Raw genomic sequence first — 23,604 nt, forward strand, 5'->3', positions numbered from 1 at the left:
GCGTCAAAATATCTGAAGATCTGAATGGGGGATTCTCCCCAAACCTTGCTCAGCTGATCCAGCCTGGGGGGAAGGCCAGCCCTGGCCAAAGAAACTAGCACCTCATCAGTCTTCCCTGAGCGTCACAGCTCGGTGATCGCGCCGGCCGGACACCACTGTGACGTCCGTCCGGGCATTTGAACGCGACCTTCGGAGGCAAAGACATGGGCTCTATGGCTCAGACTGGACTCCTCTTGGTCCCTTCTGATGCCCTAGGCCACACCTGGGCCTTACCTGGGGTCCTAGGGGCCGGGCAGGGTTTGCCCCCCCCAACTGGCCCGGAGAACCTTAATGGCCCAGCGGATGGTCGAGCATGACGAAGGTCGGCACGAGCGCCACCCCCCCTCTCTCCTCTCGGCACAGAGGTAAGGTTTACCACGTAGTGGAAACTTCACCACACACACTAGTTGGTGGGGCTTGACGCCGAACGGTGTGCGTTGTGACCCCCCCCCCCCCCCCCCGGGGCGAAAGGGGACACCCAGCCAGACACGCACGAGCCACGACCGCCGCGGCGCCGCGCGTACGCGCCTTACAGTCTACGGGAGGAGCTCGCGCGGCCAACATGAAGGCAATCATAGCCCCCGCCCCTCGGGCGCTCATCGGGGCCCATTGGCTGTTCCCGCGGGACACCGTCTTGCGCAAACACGATCGTCCGCCGCGCATCATGCCAGATGCTTCTCCCCCCAGGGCATCCAGCGACCCTTGGCGTTTGCGTCCATCAGCTTGCTCTTGTCCATGCCCTGCGGCGCATACCACGTCTTGGCCGCCGGGTTCCAGCGGCATCCAGCCTCCTTGGCATCCTCCTTCTCCGCGTACGCGCACGTGATCGACGTATTGACAACAAAGGTCGGCGACCAGCCCGCGCGTGCAACCGCCTCTTGCAGCGCCTGCGCAGCTTCTTGGCGGCGGCCGAGGCCGCGCAGCGCATGCGCGCGCGAGGAGTGCCCGTCGGCCATCGTCGGATCGATGGCGATGGCGATGTCCGCAGAGGCGAGCGCCTCCCCAAACTCTTCTTTCGACAGCGACAGGACCGCCGACTGCACGTAAAACGGCCTCGTCGCCTTTCGCCAGCCCGCGTCGCCGCGGCAGAGGTTGTGAAGCCGCCGGGACGCCAACGAGAGACCCATCGCGCCCTTGGGGTCGAGAAATGTGCCAATGAGGCAGGCGAGGTCGTCCCCGCCGCGGCTCCCGCCGCCACGCAGTGGGTGCGCGTCCTCCGTCGCGAGGACATCGGGGTGGAATTCTTGCGCGACCGACGGCACGCCCTCCCAGCCGTCGCCGTCGATCCACTCCAGAACCGCCGCGTCGTGGCTTTCGTCGCAAGTCGCGCTGTTGCGCGCAGTCTTGTTCCGGTGCGCCATCGTCTAAACTTCAGCTACGCACGCGCGGGCCCCCTTTTTGCGCGGCCGCCGGTCCGGTGCTTGAGCCGCCTGGTCACGCCGTCGTCACACAAAGGCGTGAATATAGTGGCGTCCTACGTCAATCGAGCATACGGGCACCTCCGCATGGGGCGACGGCTCTTCCACTCCTCGTGCGATTTTCTCAATCTCCCCGAGACGATGCCCGCCTACTGGCGCATCGCACTCAAGACGCATGGCACTCTGAGAGGACTGGTACCGTACGATGGTGAGGACGCCGCACAGAAAGACCACACGCCTGAAGTCACGTACCGACAGGCGAGGGCGGGCGTACCGAGGACAGTGCGAGTGGGGGGGCTTTGGTCGATCGGACGCGTGTTAATGGAGCCGCTATTCTACAACCCACACCTGTCGGGCTGGTGGGGCGCAGCGGTACTCGACAGCCCGGACTGGGAGCGACTGGCCAGAGACAAGAAACCGAAACCCAAACTCTGCCGGTGGACCAATGAAAGAGAGGAAGACGCACGGGAGGTCTACGAGCGATCGGTGCGATTCGCAGAAGTCGGGGTAACACACGTAGTGCACCTCCTTGGCGGGGACGGCCTGCCAATGGCCTGGCGCGAGTTTAGGAGAAGCTGCCACCCAAACCCGCCCTGCGACCAACACGAATACAGCCGATTAATTGAAAGCCTGCCAGAGGCGTGGCTAATCACCCTCCGAGACGCCGTTCTCAATCGCCCTGGCGGCGGTGGCGGCGGCGGAATCAACGAGCCATACGCCCTAGGGTTATGAATTGGGAAGGATGCATATCACGATGCAGGCCGAGCGACGGCGGCGGCTATGTGGCGTACAAGAAGGCGGACTACGCGCACGCCCTCTCGCGCTCGGACACCGACGTGCAGATGTACCTGTTTGAAACCTTCGGCGGGTGGTGCAACGCGGTCAAACGGCTGTTCTACCAGATGAAGGACAAGGTGCGCAACAAGCTCTCGAAGCGGCAGCACGAGGACGAGGCGAGCTGGTCGACGCGGTCGTGGCTGTCGCTGCAGGCCCAGCGCATGTCAGTCGCGCTGCAGCTCGCGGCGGCGGAAGAGATTGCGACCGAGCTCAGGCTCGCCGCGGCGTCGGAGGACGCCGCCGTCGCCTAGACTCCCCTGCGTCACTACGTGCCTCCCCGTCTTTGTAGCCTGGCGTTTGTGCCCCGTTTGTGCCGCGTCCCGTGCCCCCGAGTTCATTTTTATAAGACACGATGCGAATGCATAGGGGGCAGCGTGCATACACAGTACGGATAACGATCGCATAGCGGCCACTCTTCGGATCGCTGGTCGAGCGACCCGGGGGATGCCCCGCGCGCCTGACCCAGGCGCGAAAACGAATCTGCGAGGCGCGCGTGGCCGCTCACGCGGCCCGATGGGGAGGAACGGGGCGGACTGCGGGGATCGGCTTCTTACACCGCCCTTCCTTGCAGCGAGCGAGCCCCCCTCCAACCCACCCGCGCTAGGTCTCGGGTTTGACGCATGGGGTCACTCCCGCGAAACTCGGGAACTAGCCGGGGCAGTCGGAGAAGGGGCAACTCCGTGCACTGACGGTCGGCCGTCAGAAAACACGCCTGCGTGGATCGCGTCACACCAATCCTCGCTACCCAACGCGGCCAAAGGATATCCACCTCGAGAACCTCGCTGGGGCCGCTTCTTTTTTCTGCTTTGAGAGCGGGTAGGGCTGAGAATTCCCCTTTCGCAATTCTTTCGCTGCCTGTGTCGAGCCTGTGTGCTGTGAGACGCACTTGTTTTGTTTAAACTAGCAGGTTGGCTCGCTAGTCGCTCGCCGGCCCGCGCAGCACGCGCGGGCCTTTTTTGTGGTCGGATGTTGGTCGTCTCGAATTTGATCGTGGGCAGGGCGTGAGAAAGCTGGACGGCTCGGTCGATGCGAGCCACCAGCTCGTGAGCGACGGGCGCGACGGGTTCCTCGGCGTAGGCTTGGGCGTGGTGAGCAGCGCCGGCGAGAGAGGGACGGCATGCGGCTCCCAAACGAGCCGCACGGGCTTCATCTGGGCCGCCGAGGCCACCTCCTTGGTCGCGGTGGCGGGCGTGAAGGCGAGGTGGGCTGAGGCAAGCGCTGAACGTGCCGTGCCGCCTTGCGCCCCTGAGGAGGGACGAGTGTGTGGGGTGCCACGGGCGGGGGGGAGCGGTGAGAGGAGAGCGGTGGGCACCCCCACGAGGGGCTGCGCTGACGCCGCCTGCCACCCCACGCACGCCACTGACGCTGTGGGGGCGGCACGATCGAACGCGCTGGTCGGGCGGGCCGTCTGAGTCGCCCAAGCGGTGCTCTGCCGGCCGGTGGACGCGAGGGTGGCCCAAGAGGGCTCAAAGTACGGAGCCGATACCCGGCCGTCCCGGACGCCTGGCACGCGGGCCAATGGTCCAGCGGTCCTGTGCATGGCTGGAGCGAAGGAGGGAGAGCTCAGGAGGGCGACGGGGCAGGGAAGGGGGCGATGCGATGCGGCGAGGTCTAATCGGCGGCGTGGAGAGAGGAGGTGCCAAAAGGCGACTATAAAGAGGCCTCTACGGGTGATATAGTGCGCCATGCCGGCGGGAGAGGTCTCTCGCCGCCCCCCGGGCCGTCTCGAAGGGCCGTGCAGCCCACGCCACGAGGCGCTGCTGGCGGGAGCCTGGAAGGACTTGGCCTCGTTGCACCGCGCCGCGTTGATTCGCGACCACCGTCGGCCGCGGACGGCGTCGGCGTGGCGGCCGCGGGCGCTCGCGAGACGCGCCGCTCTGCGCTGGTTCGGTTCGTTCGACTCGTTGTGCCGCCGCACGCCCGGCGGCCGCGGGTCCCAGAAGTGGTTGCGCGGGCCTCTTCCTTTCGGCCGCGGGACGGCGTCGGGCACGTCGTCGGTCGCAACAGCGGCGCGGCGAGCCGCGGCACGTCGTTGCTGGCGCTGGTGGTTTGAGGTCGGCATCGTCCAGAGCTCGGTCGACGAGTCGAGAGCTTCAGCTGTATCGCTGCCATGTTTGTGCGGAAAGTGGCAAATATATCTCTTTGATTCTTTCGCTGCCGCCATGAGCGGCGCCATCAGCCCGACCGTGCTCGCCGAGCTGGCCAAGGGCAACCTGACGTTGCTGCGCGCCCTCCTCGCCGGGTGGACGCGCGGTGCGGCGCTCACGGCCCTGCTCGACGCGCGGCTCGAGGCCGAGAACCACTTCACGCTGCTGACTATCGCCGCTGAGCGCGGGCAGGCCGATGCCGTGCGGCTGCTGATTGAGAGCGGCGCGAGCGTGGGGGCGACGACGGGCCGTGGCTCCTCCGCGCTGTTCGTCGCGTGCGAGAAGGGCCAGCTCGAGTGCGTTCGGCTGCTTCTCGGCGCCAGCGCTGACGCCGACCAAGCCAAGGGTGACGGCGCCACGCCGCTGTTCATCGCGTGCCAGAAGGGCCAGCTCGAGTGCGTGCGGCTGCTTCTCGGCGCCAGCGCGGCGGTCAACCAAGCCAAGAACAGCGGCGGCACGCCGCTGTACATCGCGTGCCAGGAGGGCCAGCTCGAGTGCGCCCAGCTGCTCCTCGAGGCTGGCGCGGCGGCCAACCAAGCCAACGTCAACGGCGTCACGCCGCTGTACATCGCGTGCCAGAACGGCCACCTCGAGTGCGCCCAGCTGCTCCTCGAGGCCGGCGCGGCGGTCGACCAAGCCAAGGATGACGGCACCACGCCGCTGAGCGCTGCGAGCCAGGCTGGCCAGATCGACTGCGTCCGTCTGATGATCACCGCGGGCGCTGCGGTGAACCAAGCAGACACTGACGGCATCACGCCGCTGCTCGTCGCGTGCGACGAGGGCCACCTCGAGTGCGCCCGGGAGCTGCTTCTCGAGGCGCGTGCGGCAGTCAACCAAGCCGAGGAGAATGGCGCCACGCCACTGTACGTCGCGTGTGAGAAGGGCCACCTCGAGATCGCCCAGCTGCTTGTCAAGGCTCGCGCGGCGGTCGACCAAGCCGAGGAGAACGGCTTCACGCCGCTGCACATTGCGTGCCAGAAATTTCAGCTCGAGTGCGCCCAGCTGCTCCTCGGCGCCGACGCGGCGGTCAACCAAGCCACGGGAGACGGCGCCGCGCCGCTGTTCATCGCTTGCCAGGAGGGCCACCTCGAGTGCATCCAGCTGCTTCTCGAGGCCGGCGCGGCGGTCGACCAAGCCAGGGACGACGGCGCCACACCGCTGTACATCGCGTGCCAGAAGGTCTACCTCGAGTGCGCCCGGCTGCTTCTCGGCGCCGGCGCGGCGGTCGACCAAGCCAAGGATGACGGCACCACGCCGCTGAGCGCTGCGAGCCAGGCTGGCCAGATCGACTGCGTCCGTCTGATGATCACCGCGGGAGCTGCGGTGAACCAAGCAGACACTGACGGCATCACGCCGCTGTACGCCGCATGCCAAGAGGGCCACCTCGAGTGCGCCCAGCTGCTCCTCAAGGCCAGCGCGGTGGTTGACAAAGCCAAGAACAACGGCGCCACGCCGCTGTACATCGCGTGCCAGAACGGCCAGCTCGAGTGCGTCCAGCTGCTCCTCGGCGCCGACGCGGTGGTCAACCAAGCCAAGCAGACTGGCGCCACGCCGCTGCACATCGCGTGCCTGGAGGGCCTCTCCGCTGTCGTGCTCTGCTTGCTGCGGGCGGGCGCTAACACAGCGGCGAGCACCTCTGACGGGCATACGGCGCTGCAGCTGGCCAAGGAGAAGGGCCACACCGAGTGCGAGCGCGCCTTTGAGGCGGCGGCGAGGGAGGCGAAGAGAGCGGAGATTGAGGCGAAGGTGGAGAGGGCAGTGGCCGAGAGGGCGGCGGCCGAGAGGGTGGAGGCCGAGAGGGCGGCCGAGGAGGCTGCGGCGGCGCTGCTGGCGGAGGAGGAGGTGGAGAAGTGCGCCGAGGAGAAGAAGAAGGCCAAGAAGAGGGGCAAGAAGAAGAAGCAGGGCGGCGGGGGCGGCGCTGGGCCGTCGCAAGAGGCCGAGGCGCCGGCGGAAGAGGGGGAGGAGGAGGTGGTGGCGGCGGCGGCGGAGGCGGAGCTTGCGGCGGCGCTCGAGGAGAGGCGCGCGCGCGACAAGCTCAAGGAGGCGCGGAGGCGGGACAGCCAGCGGCTGCGCAAGGCGCATGGCGCGGCGATGGGCGCGCTCAAGTCGCTCGACACCGCGGACAGCCCCTCTGCGCTCCGAGCGGGCATCGCCGCCGCCAGGCCGCACGTGGGAGTGCTGCCTGCCTTGGCCGAGGAGGTGAGCGCGGCGGAGTCGCGGCTGGAAGAGCTGTCTGTCACCGAGCCGGCCGCGGCGGAGGTGGCTGTTGCTCGGCCCGTCGAGATAGCCCTGTCGGACCTCACCGCGGCTACCGACGGGTTTGCAGAGGGCAAGCTGATTGGCAGCGGCGGCTTCAGCCACGTCTACGAGGCGTCGGCCGACCTCCACCTCTCCCTCGCCGCGCCTCCGCAGCTGCGCCACTTGCCGCTCGTCGTCAAGCGGGCAAAGTCGGGCCAGTCGGGCGGCTTGTCTCGGGCGGAGCTCGAGGTGAAGCTTCTCAAGGCGGTGAGCCACCCGCACCTGCTGCCGCTGCTCGGCTACTGCCTCTCGCCCGACGGCGTCTGCCTCCTCTCGCCGCTGATGCGCGGCGGCTCGCTCGAGGCGCGACTGCGTATCTCGGATCCCGACTGCGCGGCGCAGCTCCGGCGGCTGGGCATGGAAGAGCCGCCGAGGCCGCTGACGTGGCGGCAGCGCGTGCGGGTTGCGTGCGAGGCGACCGAGGCGCTCGTCTACCTCCACTCGAAGGGCATCGTGCACCGCGACGTCAAGCCGGACAACATCCTGCTCGACGAGAAGCTGACGGCCGTGCTCGCCGACACGGGTTTTGCCAAGGACCAGCGCCCGGACGCGTCTGTCCGCTGCCGCTCGACTGCCGCCCTTTACATGACCACGGGCTACCTCTGCCCCTCCATCATCAAGGGGGGCGAGTACTCGAGCAAGACGGACGGCTACGCCATCGGCATCACTCTCCTCGTTTGCCTCACCAACCGTTCCGAGGTGCAGCTCACCGACCGGTGCGAGGACGAGTTCGAGGAGGACTGGACTGACATCGACGTGACGAGGATCGCAGACGCGGCGGCGGGGTGGCCTGAACCTGCGGCGCGCGCTGTCAAGGACCTCGCCAAGGCGGATGGGAAGAGCCTCTGCCACGAGAGCCTGCGCAAGCGGCCCACGCTGCCCGAGGCTCTCGCGACTTTGCAGGCGCTGCTCTCTGGCTCGCAGCGCGGGGCGGGGATGGAGGAGGCTGCGCCGGCACTTGGAGACGAGGCCGCCACCGCCGCCCGCACCACCGGCTACGAGCCTTCGCCGCTCTCGGTGCAGGTGCGCGGCATGCGCACGTCCGGCGACGCGCAGGCGCGCATCCAGGGCAACATGCTGCTCGCCTTCAACACGCTGATGCCGCGCCTCGACGCCGCGTACGCCTCGCGCTCTGCGGCGGCGCCCGACGGCTTCGAGGAGCGCATCAACTTTTGGCACCGCGAGTGCGGCCTGCCGACCGAGCTGCGGAGCCAGCTGCACTCGCTGCGCATCTGGGCGAACGCGGCGAGGCACCACGACGCGGCGAGGTGGAGGAGGGATGGGCCGCGCAGCGAGGGGGAGGCCTCGCGGCTCGTGGCCGCGGTGACGGAGGCGATCGGGGCGCTCGAGGGGTGAAAATACGTTACGGTTGACCCTCGCATGCGACACTTTGCGGTAGATGCTCGCGGCCGCCACCACACTGCTAGCCGTCTCATCCCATATTCGCCCCTTCTCCTCTCCTCACGATCTTGGTGTGAGGGATCTTCAATCCTGAAGGAATAAAAACGGTTGTTGGGACTAATCGATTTCACAGCGTGCTGGTGGTCGTGAAGAGGCGCTACTCGTACAACGGAGTTGTGCGCGCATCAAGGACAAGGGAGACCATGAACTGTCGGGCGGCCCCGCAAGGCAAAGGCCGCGCGCGACAGAGAACTGAGAAGCTCCCCCCCGCCGCCGAGGGAGGGGCCGAGGGCGCGTCAAGCCCGCCGGCCCCGGACAAGGTCACCCTCTAGTGTGGGAAAGGGCGCAAAGCTCCGTTTCATCTCGTTGCCTACCCCCGTAAAGTAGTTTTGACATAGTGCGCAGTTCCGTGTAACCCGTAACCGTGACGCGTTTTCAAGATTAGCGATAGCGTGTCAGAGTGAATTGGAACTAGCCAGAGCGGAACTACGAGGAGCAAGCGCGCCCGCCGCCCGGTGCACTCAACTGGGAAAGTTGAACAGGGACACACACTGACGCCAGCGCGGCACTCCCTTGCTGGCCGCCCTGCCACTAGGCGCCGCCATTGCCCTTCTTCTTGCCCTTCTTGCCTCCGCCGCCGCCGCCGCCTCGCAGCGCCGCCGCCTCCTCCTCGAGCGCCGCCACGCGCGCGAGCCAGAAGGCCGCCGTACGCTGCACCTCCACCTCCCGCCTCGCCTCCGCCTGCAGCAGCGCCGCCTCAGCCTTGCGCGCGCCCGCCTCCTCGCCGGCCGCCCGTGCAGCGTCCACGCGCGGCAGCATGAAGGCGAGGACCTTTTGCACGTTCAGCTCTCCGCGACGACGCTCCTAAGGGAAGGGAAGGGAAGGTGAGCTTCTCCACACACACGAGGTGGTGGGGCAAGGGGGGGCGACCCTCGCGTCTCCACGTCTAACGACAGGAGCCCCACGGCATTCAAAGCGCAAGGCCCAGTGCGCGTGGGTGAGCGGTGTGTGTGTGTGTGTGTGTGTGTGCGTGTGTGTGTGTGTGTGTGCGCGCGCGCGCGCGACGCTCCTCATCGAGCTCATCCATCACCGCCTCGACTCGCTCGGTAGCGGCGCCGATCGTCTCGCGCATCACCTCGGCTTGGTCGAGCATCGCGTCGTAGTCCGCCTTGATTAATCAATTATTGCTAATCAGTGTTAATTAGTGTTAACTAGTGTTCATTGGTCGAGCATCGCGTCGTGGTCCGCCTCAAGCGCCATCAGCTCCGCCTCCAGCGCCGACTCACCGACGCCGCCGCCGCCGCCGCCGCCGCCGCCGCCGCCTCCGTCGAGCTGTGCTGTCTGCCCCCTGTGTGCTCCTCCTCCCGCGCCGCCGCCTCCGCCGTCGCCGCCGCCGTCGCCGTCGCCGCCGCCTGCGCCACCGCCGCCTGCGCCGCCTCGCCTCGCCTCGCCCAGCCTCTCGATCCAGAAAGCCGACACCCGCTGCACGTCCGCCTTTAATTAGTGTTAATTAGTGTTAATTAGTGTTAATTAGAAGGCCGCCACCCGCTGCACGTCCGCCTCGCGCTCCGCCGCCGCCTCCTCCAGCGCCTCCTCGAGCCGCGCCCGCCACGCCGCCTCGACACACTCGTTCTCCTCCTCCGCCTCCTCCGCCTCCGCCTCCGCCTCCGCCTCCGCCTCCGCCTTCACCAAGGACGGCGACGGAGCGGCCGCGGCGAGCGCCCCGTTGGCGAGCACGCCGTTGGCGGCGGCGAGCGCTTGCTCTGCGAGGGCCTGATGGGTGAGGAGGGAGTTCTCTGGTGAGCTCAGCTGTGAACTTCCCAGTTGTTTGCTAAATCTCCGCGGGAGGAGGCGCGGCTTGCTCACCGCTCGGGCCATCTCGGCATCTCTCTCCCCTCATCTCGGCGCATCTCGGCGCATCTCGGCTCATCTCGGCTCATCTTGGCACATCTCGGCTCATCTCGGCGCATCTCGGCACATCTCGGCGCACCTGCGCGGCGCGGGCCTCGGCGGCGAGTCCCATCGCGTAGGAGGTCTTCTCGCGCGACTCGGCCGCCGCTGCGAGCATCGGCATCACCGCCGACTCGCGCGCCTGGCCGCGGGCGGCATTCCAGTCAGCAGCGGGAGAGGCGGCGGCGGCGGCGGCGGCGGGTTGCGGGTTGCAGCGTAGTGGCGGCAGCGGCGGCGGCGGCGGCGGCGGCGGTGATTATGCGGCGGAAGATTCGATTTGGCAGCGGTGTCGGTTGGTGACAGTGCGGGCCGGGCCGCTGGCAGCCTCTCTCTGGTGTCCAGCCGCACCTCGAGTTCCTCGAGCTCGAGCTCGCGCCTCGTCAATTCTCGCACGAGCGCGTCGCGCCTGGCGTGCCAGTAGCCGGGAGCTCCCATGCGAGGCGCCGGTGCTCGGAGCGACGTGAGCAGGAAGAACGGCGTGGCAAGCACGCTCATGGTGTCCGGTGAGTGGCTAACGATGGCGCTCTCAAAAAGAATTTAAACAAGCAAGTCTCTCTCACAGCCTGTCCCATCCCTCCCTTGGGTTGTCTGTTTTCTTTCTTTTAGCACACAGGCTCGACAAGACTTTGTTTTTATTTTTTTACAAAAAGCCACCCTCGCCTCGCCCTCCCGCCACCTAGCCTCTCGCTCGCTCCTATCCGTGCCACGCCTATCCGTGATCCTGCCGTTACCGCGCCGTCCTTGCTCCTCCCTGCCGTGCCGCTCCTTCCTCCGTGCCGCGCCGCCCTTGCCGTTTAGCCCGCCGCCCCCCCTGCCGTCCGTTACCGCCGTGCCGCCGTACCGCCGCTCCTACAGTGCCACGCCCCGTGCCGTTTGTCCCGCCGTCCGATGCCCTGCCTGCCGTCTGTTGCCGCCGCGCCGCCTTACCGCCGACCCTTGCCGTGCCGCGCCGCCTTTACACACACACCCATACTTCCTGCTTCGACGGGGGTTAGTGTTGAGGAGTGACCCGTGCCGCCGTGTGCCCCGCAGCGGCCTCGCTGGGCCAGAAAGTCGGCCCCGAGTGCCAGCAGCAGCCTCGTTGAGCCAGAACGTCGGCTCGCGAGGTGGGTGCTAGTATGAGCCCGCTGACTGAGGCGTAGTGCTCTTGCAGAGGCGGTTAGTGGTGCACTAACCCCGAGCAACCCTTCGGTACACTCCTCATCGCAAACCCTGTCAGCAGTCCTCCTCCGGGAATGTACGTAAGAGCCACATACATTGAAGCTAGGCGAGGATGGACTGCCACTTGGCATCTGTCCAAGTCTGGGGAACCGCACTGGCATCAAAGATAGTGCCAGAGAGGCGCCCCAAACCACTGCAACGGTAGCGACACTGGCATAGCTCGCCGGATTGTTGGCCTCGCAATGGCGACCCACCATCGAGGCGTCAGCGGCCGAGCAGTATCGCAGATGCTGTCGCGTAGGCCGGCCGGGACCACATCGGTGAGCTGACCCAGCAGAACCTCGACGACAACAGACCGATTCAACGCACACCAGTTACTTTGACTCCTGTGCGCTGACTCACGGGTCCCCGCGCCCGTAGAGGAAGCGAGGCAGTCGAAAGACGAGCGCGGTGCCGTCAACGACGACACTCGGCTCGGCTGCACCCACCGCCACCACGGCAATCGCACCGACAAAAACGATAAACGTAGAGAACCGCAGGAAAGCATGGCACCGCACGCGCCAGCAAGGCACGAATGACGTCTGAGCGAAGCCAAGCCTCTCTGCGACTGTATCTAGTAGGCGCGGTAGCGGGTTGACGGGCAAGCCACAGCTGGCAAGATGCCGATCGCCATTGACCTTGCTCGAGCCGCGGCGAGGCCGTGAAAGTGAAGCGTGTTAGGATCGGCTGCTCGGCTGTGAACTGACCTCGCTGTGAATGTGACCGCCGTCACAGACACTATTGTCCATGAATGGTAGACTGAGAGTAGATTAGAATCGGGTCGAGCGACCGGCCCAGTCGACCGTCCCCTCCCCTCAGCAGAGCGGGCGAGAATCCTAAAGGATTCACGCCTCAGGGGCGACGGCCGAACGGACTGCCCGTCAGTGCTGCCTGCCTGCCTGCCTCTCCAGAGTGCTGCGGCGACGGACACGGCAGATGCCTGCCTCTGCCAGAGTGCTGCTGCTTCTCGCCCCTGCACTCCTGGTCCAACAAGCGCACTGTTCGGAGGTGAGTGAGCCCTGCACGGAAGAGCCGATGACGCTAAAAGGAATTGAAGCGAACCCGCACCAATATTTTGTGCTCGTCGAACCCGAACCCGGCATCTCGTGCGCCCTGGTGGACGACAGCGGCGAGCTTATTGCGAACCCGAACCCGAGGATGCCGGCGGTCATCAGTTACCCAAACGAGCAAGACCACGTCGTCTCCATCACAGCCGTCCACTGGATGCCGCCGAGCTCTGCTGACGGCTCTGGAATGTACAAGGTGGACCTCGAGGCCCCACCTGGCGCGGTCTGGCCTGGGTCGACGCTCGAACTTCTCTTCCCGCCTTCCTCGCCCCCGCTGGCGCCGTTGCCCCCCTCGCCGCCTCCTCTCCCGCCAAACTATCCCGGGCTGCCCAAGGACTGCGCACTCGTGCCGGTCGTCGCAGAATTGAACGGCGTGAACGGTGCCACGGTCGGGAGAAAGTCGTTCTTTCTCGACCGAATGCCGTGCTCGCACGACAGCAATGGCAGGGTGGTGGTTGGCGTTGGATACGTGGACGTTGGGAAATTCGACTCACTACAAACGGTCTCAGACATTATCATTGTCAACGTCAAGGATGGGCTCGAGCACAATCACGCCCTGGGTTCGCCGGTCCACTTCATGCCCGCTTTGGCGCCGCCAAACGCCCCGCCTCCTCCTCTTAAGAACTGGAAAGCGAGCCAGTGCTGGAGCATCATTACTTCCGCTCAGAGTAGCTACTACAACGGCACATACACAGGAGAGCCTGTCGAGGGCATTCCCCAGGGCGCAGGCGGGGACACTGTTGGCGACGGAGAGGTCGTGTCGTGGGAGGCCGACAAGGACTTAAACGCCTGCTGCACGTCGCTGATCGGGCGGCCGGGTGCCTACTACCTCACCACCGACGGTCAAAACTGTGAAATGAGAAAAAGACCCGCGAACTACCTGGGGGCGGAAATGAAGTGCACACGGAAAGAGCCTTGCGGCAAGATTTACGGGGTGAGCCTGCAGATGCCGACGGGCGGCGGGAGCTCTCCGCCCCCAGCGACGTCGCCGCCGCCGTCCTTTTCGCCCTCGCCGTCACCCTCTCCGTCCCCACCACCTTCGCCTCCCCATGATCCGGGGTACGTCCCGCTGGACCTCTCCCCGCCGCCTCCGTCGCCCCCTCCACTGCCGATGCGGCCCGGAGAGGTCCCCGCTTCAGCCTTCACCCTCAAGATCGGCACGACCCGCGATGCCCCCGATTTGGATGCCGTAACGGCTGCTGTGATCGACTCCCTCGCCGCCGCCGACCCCTCGGTGCTTGTCTCTGCTGAGCAGGTGACCCTCGGGATCCTCGGCGACAGCAAGGTGAGGGTGACCATCGTGCAGGCCGAGGACGGGCCTGCTGCCGAGGACATCACGGCTGCCGCAAAACAGCCGACCTTCCTCACAAGCATGGCAACGGAGCTCGGCGAAACCGTGAGCTTCGACGTGCCGCCCGCCACGGTTCCGGCAGTTGTTGCGCCGCCGCCGTCGGCTTCTCCGCCGACGTGCCCGGCTGGCTGCGTGCCGCGACTGTCCTTCACCCGCCCGGCCCCCGCCGGCCGCCGGCCCCTCTTTGCCTCCTTGTCGGAGTGTCCGGACGGCTGCGTGCCTGAGAGGCGTGCCTGAGATCGATGCCTGAGAGCAGCATGCATGTGTAACGAGCATCGCCTTGCTCTTGAGCACTTGAGCACTGTACTGCTCTGGATGAAATGCATGCTGCTCTGAGACTGTGATCTGTGTGTGGGCGGGGGCTCGACGTATCGTCTATCGACGATATGCGAATCATTGGGGGAATGGTGCGGGAAATTCAGACATTTATTAACGATCCCCCACACAACGAAAAGCCGCGATTTCTTCTAATCCTGCCGGGCAGCACTTCTCGCCGAGCGCCAAATTTACCTTAACCTTACGTCCCGCGTTTTTTCTACTTTCTCCGCCGCGCCCGCCTGGTCCGCGTTGCCGCCTCCTTGCCGCTCTCACGGGTCACGGCGCGAGGCGCTCGATGAAGTCGGCAAAGGTGCGGTAGCGTGGCGCCCAGCCGACCGCCTCGCGCGTGTAGCTGCAGTCGATCACCTTCCCGGTCCCCGCGCCGCCCCGCGCCGCCTCGCCGCCTTCGAAGGCCGGCATCGGCCGCGCGTCGAAGGGAGACACGAGGCGCGCCACCGTGCAGATCTGCTCGCGGGTGAGCGGGGCGTCGTCCGCAGCCACCAATGTGTCGCCCGCCTGCGCTCGCTGCAGCGCCGCCACGACCGCCGAGGCCGCGTCTGCATAGTGGACCTGGTTGAAGCCCGTCCAATTAAACAGTTGACTCGCAGTTAATTAGCACTTAATTGGCCGTTAGTGGACCTGGTTGATGAGCCCGTCCAATTAAACAGTTGACTCGCAGTTAATTAGCAGTTAATTGGCCGTTAGTGGACCTGGTTGATGAGCCCGTCCAATTAAACAGTTGACTCGCAGTTAATTAGCAGTTAATTGATGAGCCCGTCCAATTCAACAGTTGACTCGCAGTTAATTAGCAGTTAATTGGCAGTTAGTGGACCTGGTTGATGAGCCCGTCCAATTAAACAGTTGACTCGCAGTTAATTAGCAGTTAATTGGCCGTTAGTGGACGTGGTTGATGAGCCCGTCCAATGAAACAGTTGATTGGCATTTAATTGGCAGTTAGTGGACCTGGTTGATGAGCCCGTCCAATGAAACAGTTGATTCGCATTTAATTAGCAGTTAGTGGACCTGGTTGATGAGCCCGTCCGCCCGCCCCTTGACCGTCTCCATGCCGAGGTACGCGTTGTGAGCGCCGCGCTCGAGCAGGTACAGGCCCGCCAGCCGCACCACCGCGCCGCCCGCCGCCGTTACCGCCGCCTCGCAAGCCAGCAGACGGGCCGCGCGCGGCGTATCGCTCACCGCCGAACCCTCAGTCACCACCCCGCCGTCCTGCTCCGCAAAGACACCCGCAGACGAGGTGAAGATGAAGCGGCCTCCGCCGCCCTCCCCGCCGCCCTCCCCGCCGCCCTCCCCGCCGCCGCCCCACATGCGCAGCGCCGCCGCGACCTCGGCGGAGTAGTCGTCGTTCCCGCCTGGCGCGGCGCAAAAGACGACATGGCCGAAGCTGCCCTCACCGAGGCCGGCGTCGGCACGAAAGAGGTCGGAGCGAAGGCAGGGAGTGATGCCGCTCGCCCTCAGCGCGGCGTCGCGGTCTGCGTCAGCCCGCCGGACGACACCTGCGCGGCGGCGAGCGGCAATAAGGGCGATGGAGGCCGACGCCGGGCAAAGGCGCGGCGGCGGCGGCGGCGGCGGCGGCGGTGGCGGCGGCGGCGGCTCCAGGACGGCAAAATTCCCGCAGGAAACGCGGGAGAGGAGGTAGGGGCGGCACGACGAGGTGAGGCAGGCGTGTGCGTGCGAGCGGCCACTACTCACGCGTGTGCGAAGCTCTCTCGCACCGCGGATGGCCACGTCTGGCCCGTGCAGCCCGCGCCACTCCTCGGCGATGAGCTTGCCGAGCACGCCGGCACCGACGATGAGGAGAGGAGGCGCGGAGGACGTCGCGGAGGCCACGGCGGGCCTCGCCCTCGTGCTGGGCGTGAGGCTAGAGAGCGAGAGGAGGCACAGACCGCTCATGAACTCGGAAAAGAATTCCGCCAAGGACCATTGGGTTTGTACTATTAACAACGAAGGCGCTCTCAAAAGAATTCTACGACCCACGCCCCCTGCCCAAGAAGCTCGAGGCGTGGGCGAACGAGCCGCCCCTCAATGGGGCAGGGGCGACCAATGCGATCTCGGAGGAAGAGTGGAGTGACAATGAGGAGGAGTAGAGCGGCCGTTGTGGGCCCTCAGCTCGGATTGTCCGACTGAAAAGAAAAAGATGCGCACGACGAGACACCACAGTCTCAGCGCGAGAGAGTCAGCCGAAAATAACAAAGTAACCGGCTGCCACCCCGCCCCGGCCCTGGCTGGGTGTGCGGTTCATGCCAACTGCACTCCAAGTGCCCCCCGGACTGGCGCGCACTGGCACTAACACAGAGGATCAGAGGATTGGCCGACTACACGGTAAGGCATACGGACCTTGCAGTAAACCTTTTCCTTCTAAGCAGGGCTACACAATGACCCCATAGTGTGTGGGTGTTTCTGGCGAGTCGTGATGAGTAGAACTAGATTAGCCAATGTTATTTTGAAGTTCATATATGAAAATACCAACTTGCCTATGTGCACGTCTCCGCGGCAGCGGCCCGGAGGCGGCCCGGCGGAGCGGTCAGAGCATCACTGCGCCGGCCGGCGATCGACCCTCGACTATAACACGGGCTCTATTGAACGGCCTCAAGGTGCTCTCTAGGGCTGCCCTATTCCGCTCGCCCGGCTACGACGCTGAGCTTCGAAGGAAAAGGTTTCGCTCGGCACGGCGTCGGAGAGCAAACTTCGGCGTTCGTCTATAGTAGAAGCTGGACGCACGTCGGCAAGTGGTCGCATGACCGGGCCGGCTGCTGCTCAGAATCTGGGCCCTCTTGGCGCTCGCTCTCGCGCTCTCCATAACGGCTTTGCCCCCTCCCTCCCGCGCCGACGTTGGGCAGCCCGACCACGACAACGCCAGTGCCGCCGGCCTGCAGCTCGAGGCGCCGTTGAATGAGCACGAGAGCCGGTGCACGACGGCGGCGCGGGTGATGCAGCCCAAGGTGACGACGACGGCGGAGGGGGCGGCGGCGGAGGGGGCGGCGGCGGAGGGGGCGGCGGCGGCAGCGGCGACGGCCGCGGGGTCGGCCCGCCCGCCTTTGCTGCTGGGCTGTGGGCATCATCACAGCTCAACGTGAAGTCAAGGCGCAGCTTCAGTGGGCACTTTTCGCGTCATTTGCCACGCATATAGCGCCGCGGACCGGTCTACCGGACCCGCCCCTGATCTTGCTCTCTTCCTCGACTCGACCTTCCGCGATCTTTCTCGACTCGACCTGATGCTGAGTTCCCGCACCAGCCTGCGGACCAGCGCAGTTCAGTGGCAGTGTGCAACCAGGACCAGTGGTAGACAGTGGACGTGCGTGAGGCTGCTCTCTGAGCGATGACACTTGCAGGGGCATCATGATTTCCATCGGAGTCACTTGTATTACGACGCTGCCACGCTCGCAAGGGCCGCCTAAGCGCCTAAGCACCCTAAGCACCCCCCGCTTAGGCCGCTTAGGCGCTTAGGCGAGTGACTGCCAGCTGCCCGGGGCCTGGCGTGCCTCCGGGTGGGGTGAGCGCCTGGAAGAGCCACTCTGCAAGTGGTGTGCGAGCGTGTAGCCTTTAGCGTGCAGTCGGCCGGCTTCAAAGGTACCACTTCACGCACATGACGGCGGGACCGGGGGGAGCGAAACAAGAATTTTACGACGAGGCTCTGCGTCGCGTCCGCCTCAGTAATCCTAATCTACCCACCCAAAAAGAAGAAAACACCGCTGGTGGCCTCCAACTGCACAAGAGCTAAAGCAACTGGCTCACGCGGCCGTCCGCCTGCGCACCCTCCTCACGCCGAGGCTGGCCAGCGCCTCGTCGCACCTCTCCGCCTGCCTCTCCACCCCCTCCTCCGCCGTCTCTCGAGCGAGCGCCTGCAGCGCCGCAACGCCGCCAACCCGGTGCCACTGCTCAGCGCACGCAGACGAGGAGGTTGCGAGGGCGAGGAGGGCGTTGATGCTGTCTCTGCGCCAGCCATTTTCCTCGGGCTGGTCCAGCCGCGAGAGGAGCAGCGAGAGGCAAGTGTCGTCAGCGGGGAGGTCGGGACAGGTGCTGGCCAGGTACACAAGGGCAATGGCAGCAGCGAGTTTGCAGCGGTCCGAGGCGCTTGCCTCCTGCGTGAGAGAGGAGAGGACCGCCACACCGCCAGCCTCCACGACGCCCTCGTGCGTGCCAGGTGCTGCCGCAATCATGTTGCACAGCGCTCCCGCCGCATCCTTCTTCTGCCTCTCATTCCCGTCACGAGCCAGCGACACGAGGACCTCCACGCCGCCGGCCGCCGCGATCGCCACCCTGTTGTCGTCGTTCATAGCGAGGTTCCTCAGCACGCCCGCCGCACGCACCTTCTGCCCCTTAGTCCCGTCGCGAGCCAGCGACACGAGGACCTCCACGCCGCCGGCCGCCGCGATCGCCACGCTGTTGTCATCGTTGATAGCGAGGCGGCACAGCGCCCCCGCGGCACGCTCCTTCTGCGCCCCACTCCCGTCGCGAGCCAGAGCAACGAACAGCTCGATGCCGCCGGCCGCAACAATCGCCGCCTTGTTTTCGTCGTTGGCAGAGAGGTTGCACAGCGCCCCCGCCGCATTCTCCTTCTGCCCCTCATTCCCGTCGCGAGCCAGTGACACGAGGACCTCAATGCCGCCGGCCGCGGCTATCGCCACCTTGTTTTCGTCGTTGGCAGAGAGGTTGCACAGCGCCCCCGCCGCATTCTCCTTCTGCCCCTCATTCCCGTCGCGAGCCAGTGACACGAGGACCTCAATGCCGCCGGCCGCAACAATCGCCGCCTTGTTGTCGTCGTTGTAAGCGAGGTTCCACAGCGCCCCCGCCGCTTCCTCCTTCTGCCCCTCATTCCCGTCCCGAGCCAGTGACACGAGGACCTCGATGCCGCCGGCCGCAGCGATCGCCACTCTGTTGTCGTCGTTGGCAGAGAGGCTCCACAGCGTCCCCGCCGCTTCTTCCTTCTGCGCCTCATTCCCATCGCGAGCCAGCGCGACGAGGACCTCAACTCCGCCAGCCGCCGCAATCGCCACCCGGCTCTCATCGTCGTCCCGGGCAAGCTCCCGGAGCGTTTCCGCGACGTCCGCCTTCTCGTCCTCGTCTCCAACCTGCAAGAGACCGACGAACGCGTCCATCCGCCTGCCGCTGGCCTCCTCTCCCGACAGCCGCCTGAGCTCTCCGAGCGCAGCAGCGTGCAGCTCCGAGGAGGCATCGCCAGCGGTCTCCACCAGCCGCGCGAAGGCACCGCGCGGCGCGCAGATCAAGGACCACCGCTTGCACACGGCCGCGTGGCGCAGGCCCGTCTTCTCGAGCACGCACGGCGCAAGGTCAGGGTCCGCAAGGACGTCGGTCGCGACGGCGGGCGGAGGGCTGTGGTGCGCGAGGAGCGCCTCGGCCCTCCTGTTTGCAGCGGGGCTGTCCCGCATCGCGCCGGCGGTGATCGCGATCAGGGCATCGGGCGGAAGAGCGGCGAGCCGCAGCTCGTAGCGGGCGGAGGCGAGCATTTCGCTGATTTATTTCCTGCCGCCTCGATTTCTTTCGAGTGCTGTGCCTTTTGTGGTGCTAGTTCGTGCCAGTCTGCTGTGAGAGGGGCTCGTATTCGTAGAATTCTTTGGAGTACTAGCACTGTCGGCGGAGCGCCTCGCGCCTTCCCTCGTCTCCATGCACCTGGTAAAGAACCGGGTTCCCTGCACAAAGATCGCACGGGCGGAGACCTGTTCCTTTTTACCCATCTCACAGTTGAGATGTCCGTTTTTTTTATTTAATGAGAATGACTCAATGGACAATCGTGCGGCAGCACATCACATGCCCTTTCTTTACTAACCGAGCGTCGCATCTCGCAGTCCTCGCATCTCGGCTGCCCAAACACGCTTGGTCGCGCTGACACCTTGACACGCGACTAGCCATCACATGCGCCATCTCACCTCTTCGAGGTGGTTGGTACCGCTCCCCCCTTCAACCGGGACTGATGGTGCGATGGCCGCTGATGTTCCCCTCCCCATTGTAGCCCAGTGCTTGCTTCAGGCGCCAGTCATCGTCGAGTCTCCAAACTGGATGTACCCGGCGTGAAGGAGGGCGACAAAAATCATGGAGCCCAGCACCTATCCAGCAGCACCGTTCTCTCCAATCACTTGCCGAGGCACGGTGCAGCTGCGGGGAGGGTTTCAGCCATCAGCCCACCTTGTTGAGGGTGTCATGCGTCACTCGGCTCCGCAGGAAGATGAAAGTGAGCGGGAAGGCGGGCATGTAGAGCATCGGCACGATCACCTAGCCGCGTGCCAGTCGGACGCAGGTTCCAAGGGCGGAGCCCGCTTTCAGACTGGTGGTGGGGTGTGCAGATGCGAGCCTGAGTAAACTTGAGGCCGTATTTGTCGCCGACATTGTCCTCTGCCCACGCGTCGCGATCACGGATGCCCCTCCCGTACAGGTCCTTGCCCTTGTCACCCAGCGCGCGCGAGGGGCGGCCTAGCAAACGGACGCTTCTTGTCAACTAGACGGTGCCGCTCACGAGCGAGGGCCAACGTGTCCCAACGCTAACCGTAGTTCTCAGCGGAGACCGAGTACAGCCGGGTGAGAGCCGTCTCCTACAAAAGAGAGGGGGCAGGGATGGGGTAGATGGCACCCCACGCGCTGTGTCCGTGGAATTGGCAGAACGAGGCGACTCGGAAGCGTCTCGGAAGCGTCTCGGAAGTGTGTTGGAAGTGTCTGCCTGCGGAGCCGTCTCCCCAAAAGGCAGGCCGCCGCGATCCTCCTGCGCCTTCAGGATGGCCATCACGGCCACGGTTGCGCCCACCGCGATTGCCTGCCCGTAGACTCGTGTGTGGATCAGCCGCTGCGACAACGGAAGATCCTGCGCGGCATCACGGATCCGTAGTCAATGTGGTTGGGACTGTCGCAGGCAGCAGGTATCGGCATGCTAGGGCCGCGCTGGCCTTTGTCGCCGACGCCATCGACTCGTAGGCAAAGATAATGGCGTAGAGCGGGCCCACGGTCCCGAACACAGCCCTGCGAGTTTAGATACAGCTTTGTGAATTTGTAGAGGGCTGTGGGCTGGGGTCGTAGTCGGGGCCTTCGTACATGAAGAAGCGCGGCGCTGATGGCAGCGCAGTCGCCTGCAATGCCGACGCCGCGCGCTCCATGCGCGCGGCGGTTGCCGACGTGGCAGCGTGTGCCGCTCGCGGCCAGCGCGACGCGAAGCGGCGGGCACAAGTCAAGACACAAGAGTACATGTAAGTTGCAGACACGTTTCTTTTTTATTCTTTTTTTTGGGACATGGAGGCCACCCATACCGCGCTAGTGTCCAGTCCGAGCCTGGCTGTTCTTCATCTTCCAATCAATCAATCATGTGGCTGTTACGAACATAGCCAACTTAGTCATTTCCTCCTCGCCCTTGGGAGCTTGGGTCGACCCTTGGGGTCGAACGAACTCAACGGTCTCAGACCTAGATTCTAGTTTCAAGAATGGCATTCTTCGAAGTAGAATGGGCGCCGCAGCGGCCCGTAGCGGCGCCCCCTGCGTGCCCACGGCCACCCCGGGGCCATGGGACATCCCCCCGGCCATCGGGGATGCTTGGTTTATCCATTACCCCATTTACACGGGCTGTGTTGCGGCGCGCCTCGAGACGCGCAGCGCAGCGCAGCGCGCAGTCCGCAGACCACAAAACAGATCAGAAGACGGCCGTGGCGACACCCGCTCTGGCGACAGCCCCGCAAAAGGCACTCGCTCGCCGGCAAGGACTACGGGTAGCACAGGCGGCAGCAGAGGTGGCGGTCCGGGTCGCAGCGCGCGTAGCAAGTCGGCCCCAGCGTCACGGGCGTCGGGCCAGGACCCAGGAGCCGGCTCGACGAGATCGACGAAGAGAGGACGAAGAGGAGGAAGACTACTCGAACTGGACGAGGACTCGGGCGAGGAGCAGGACTCGGAGACCGGCCAGGGAAGCGACGACCATGACTAGGTGACACGAGGAGTAGATGTGACACGAGTAGTCCGCATTTCGCGCTGTCTGCTGTCTGCTCTCTTTCGCCGCCCGACCCTTTCGCCCGCCCACCACTTGCGAGCACAAATCTCACACCTCCACTGCCCTCGCCACAGGCGGCGACGGACTGACATCCAAGGCTCGAACGGCGGCAGCGCTCAACGGCCGCCGGCGGCCATCGTGCGTTTGCTTTTGCCATACGTGGCGCACCCCCCGGCGTCTGCTCTGGTTTGGGGGCGGGGGGAGGACTCTCATTTGCGGACTGTTGGGCTCTCTGTGTTGAACTGGGGCTTGTGCGCGAGCCCCACCAGTCTGGCCGAGCGGCACGCCGCCGCTGGGGGCGTGAGAAGGCCGTGGGGGACGGCGGCGGACCCCATTCTTCGATACAGAATGGGCCCTCACCGCGGCCCGTCTGCTGCTGAAAATGTGGCATGTGGGGGGCTCTCCTGTGTGACTCCTCTGGCTCGTCGCGTTAAAGTGGCGCCTGTGTGTGACCAGCCCCAACCCCGGCAAGCGCCCCCCGGCCGCTGGGGCTGCGAGGCGGCCGGGTGAGCGCGCGCGAGACGCCATTCTAGATGTAAGGATGCCATTCTATAATCTAGAATGGCCAGGTAGGGCTGAGACCGTCAATGCCTCCTCTCCAATTCTCTCCGATCATGCACGCCGACGGTTTTGAAGGCGGTGATGATGCAGCTGAGAGCGATTGGCCTCCAGAGCCGCAAGACACATCCTGGGCTCGCCGATAGTCATTGCCTCGACGCAGGGGGTAATAAGCTGGGGGAGGCGACGCCGATCAATGCTGCTCCGTGCTCGCTGCTCGGCCCGGTTCGGCCTGCTTGCTTGGACCTCGTCGGCGACGCCGCTGTTGGCTCCGTCGTCTCGAGAGGCGCAGTGCTACTGTTAAAGTTTATGCACGAAAACCTAATCACCAGGAGTGCGTTCTCTTCTCGGGGCACAGCTCAGGATCGGGAAGTGCGGCACCCGGATGGAACGTCTTATCTGAGCCTGATCTCGGCAGCCCTTTCGAGCCCCCCGCCTCTCTCGCGCCCTCAACGAGCCTGGACGGGCCCGCCCTGAACTGGTCCGTCCTCAACTGGTCCCATCGGCGTTCTCCTCGTCGGAGATGGACCACCTTATCCCACCCGTTGCGCTTGCACATGGCCCGTGCCCAGCGCTGTGCCCAACGCGGAGACGGCAGTGATGTGCACGAGCAGCGGAAGTTGGCTCAGACCGGCGACTAGCGATGGCGGCGCAGCTGTATGGCGTTAACCTTTCTGCAGCGGGTAGCTGTGCCGTTTACCGACTATCCATCGCTCGCGTCAATTCGCTCGCGCCAGATTGGCAACTCACCCTCCAGCCAAGGAACGAGAGCTGTTAGAGCGAACCGCAACGGCTCGTAAAAGACAGCAGTGACGAATGTTAAGGCGAGTGCAAAGCGCATCTCCGCTGTCGCTGACTCGGAGCAGACCAGCTTGAGCACATCCGTCGGACGGCCGGCAGAAAAGAGAAAAAAGGGCGGAAAAGTCGGGATTCCTTTTTCTTCAGACACTTCTTCTTTCCGTGCAAGCCCCGCAGAGGTGCGGGCGAGAGGGCGGCCCGAGCCCGAAAGGGCCCGCCCTCGACC

At 65.3% G+C, this 23,604-nt stretch overlaps 5 protein-coding genes across 5 annotated transcripts; 2 read left to right on the forward strand and 3 right to left on the reverse strand.

The window, feature by feature from the left end:
- Positions 1 to 3,210: 3,210 nt before the first annotated feature.
- EMIHUDRAFT_236976 (Hypothetical protein) lies at positions 3,211 to 4,356 on the reverse strand (the record flags this gene model as incomplete). Its single annotated transcript, XM_005778546.1, has 3 exons — positions 3,211 to 3,539; positions 3,675 to 3,797; positions 4,041 to 4,356. 3 exons carry the CDS (start codon positions 4,354 to 4,356, stop codon positions 3,211 to 3,213), a joined length of 768 nt encoding a protein of 255 aa, XP_005778603.1.
- Positions 4,357 to 6,532: 2,176 nt separating this feature from the next.
- EMIHUDRAFT_73641 (hypothetical protein) lies at positions 6,533 to 7,441 on the forward strand (the record flags this gene model as incomplete). Its single annotated transcript, XM_005778547.1, has 1 exon — positions 6,533 to 7,441. A coding segment is annotated over one exon (909 nt), but the record flags the coding sequence as incomplete, so codon positions are not given.
- A 1,290-nt stretch (positions 7,442 to 8,731) lies between these two features.
- On the reverse strand, positions 8,732 to 10,585 carry EMIHUDRAFT_115173 (hypothetical protein; the record flags this gene model as incomplete). Its single annotated transcript, XM_005778548.1, has 4 exons — positions 8,732 to 9,004; positions 9,231 to 9,308; positions 9,686 to 9,913; positions 10,439 to 10,585. The coding sequence occupies 4 exons, from the start codon at positions 10,583 to 10,585 to the stop codon at positions 8,732 to 8,734; spliced, it is 726 nt and encodes a 241-aa protein (XP_005778605.1).
- Positions 10,586 to 14,302: 3,717 nt separating this feature from the next.
- Positions 14,303 to 15,934, reverse strand: EMIHUDRAFT_115175 (hypothetical protein; the record flags this gene model as incomplete). The annotated part of the gene is made up of 3 exons (XM_005778549.1): positions 14,303 to 14,596; positions 15,050 to 15,537; positions 15,757 to 15,934. 3 exons carry the CDS (start codon positions 15,932 to 15,934, stop codon positions 14,303 to 14,305), a joined length of 960 nt encoding a protein of 319 aa, XP_005778606.1.
- Positions 15,935 to 16,454: 520 nt separating this feature from the next.
- On the forward strand, positions 16,455 to 17,439 carry EMIHUDRAFT_236982 (hypothetical protein; the record flags this gene model as incomplete). The annotated part of the gene is made up of 5 exons (XM_005778550.1): positions 16,455 to 16,564; positions 16,647 to 16,697; positions 16,803 to 16,968; positions 17,265 to 17,323; positions 17,397 to 17,439. 5 exons carry the CDS (start codon positions 16,455 to 16,457, stop codon positions 17,437 to 17,439), a joined length of 429 nt encoding a protein of 142 aa, XP_005778607.1.
- Between the last annotated feature and the right edge of the window lie 6,165 nt (positions 17,440 to 23,604).

This window comes from Emiliania huxleyi (genome assembly GCF_000372725.1).
Source record: "Emiliania huxleyi CCMP1516 unplaced genomic scaffold EMIHUscaffold_243, whole genome shotgun sequence".
Classification (NCBI taxonomy): Eukaryota; Haptophyta; order Isochrysidales; family Noelaerhabdaceae; genus Emiliania; species Emiliania huxleyi.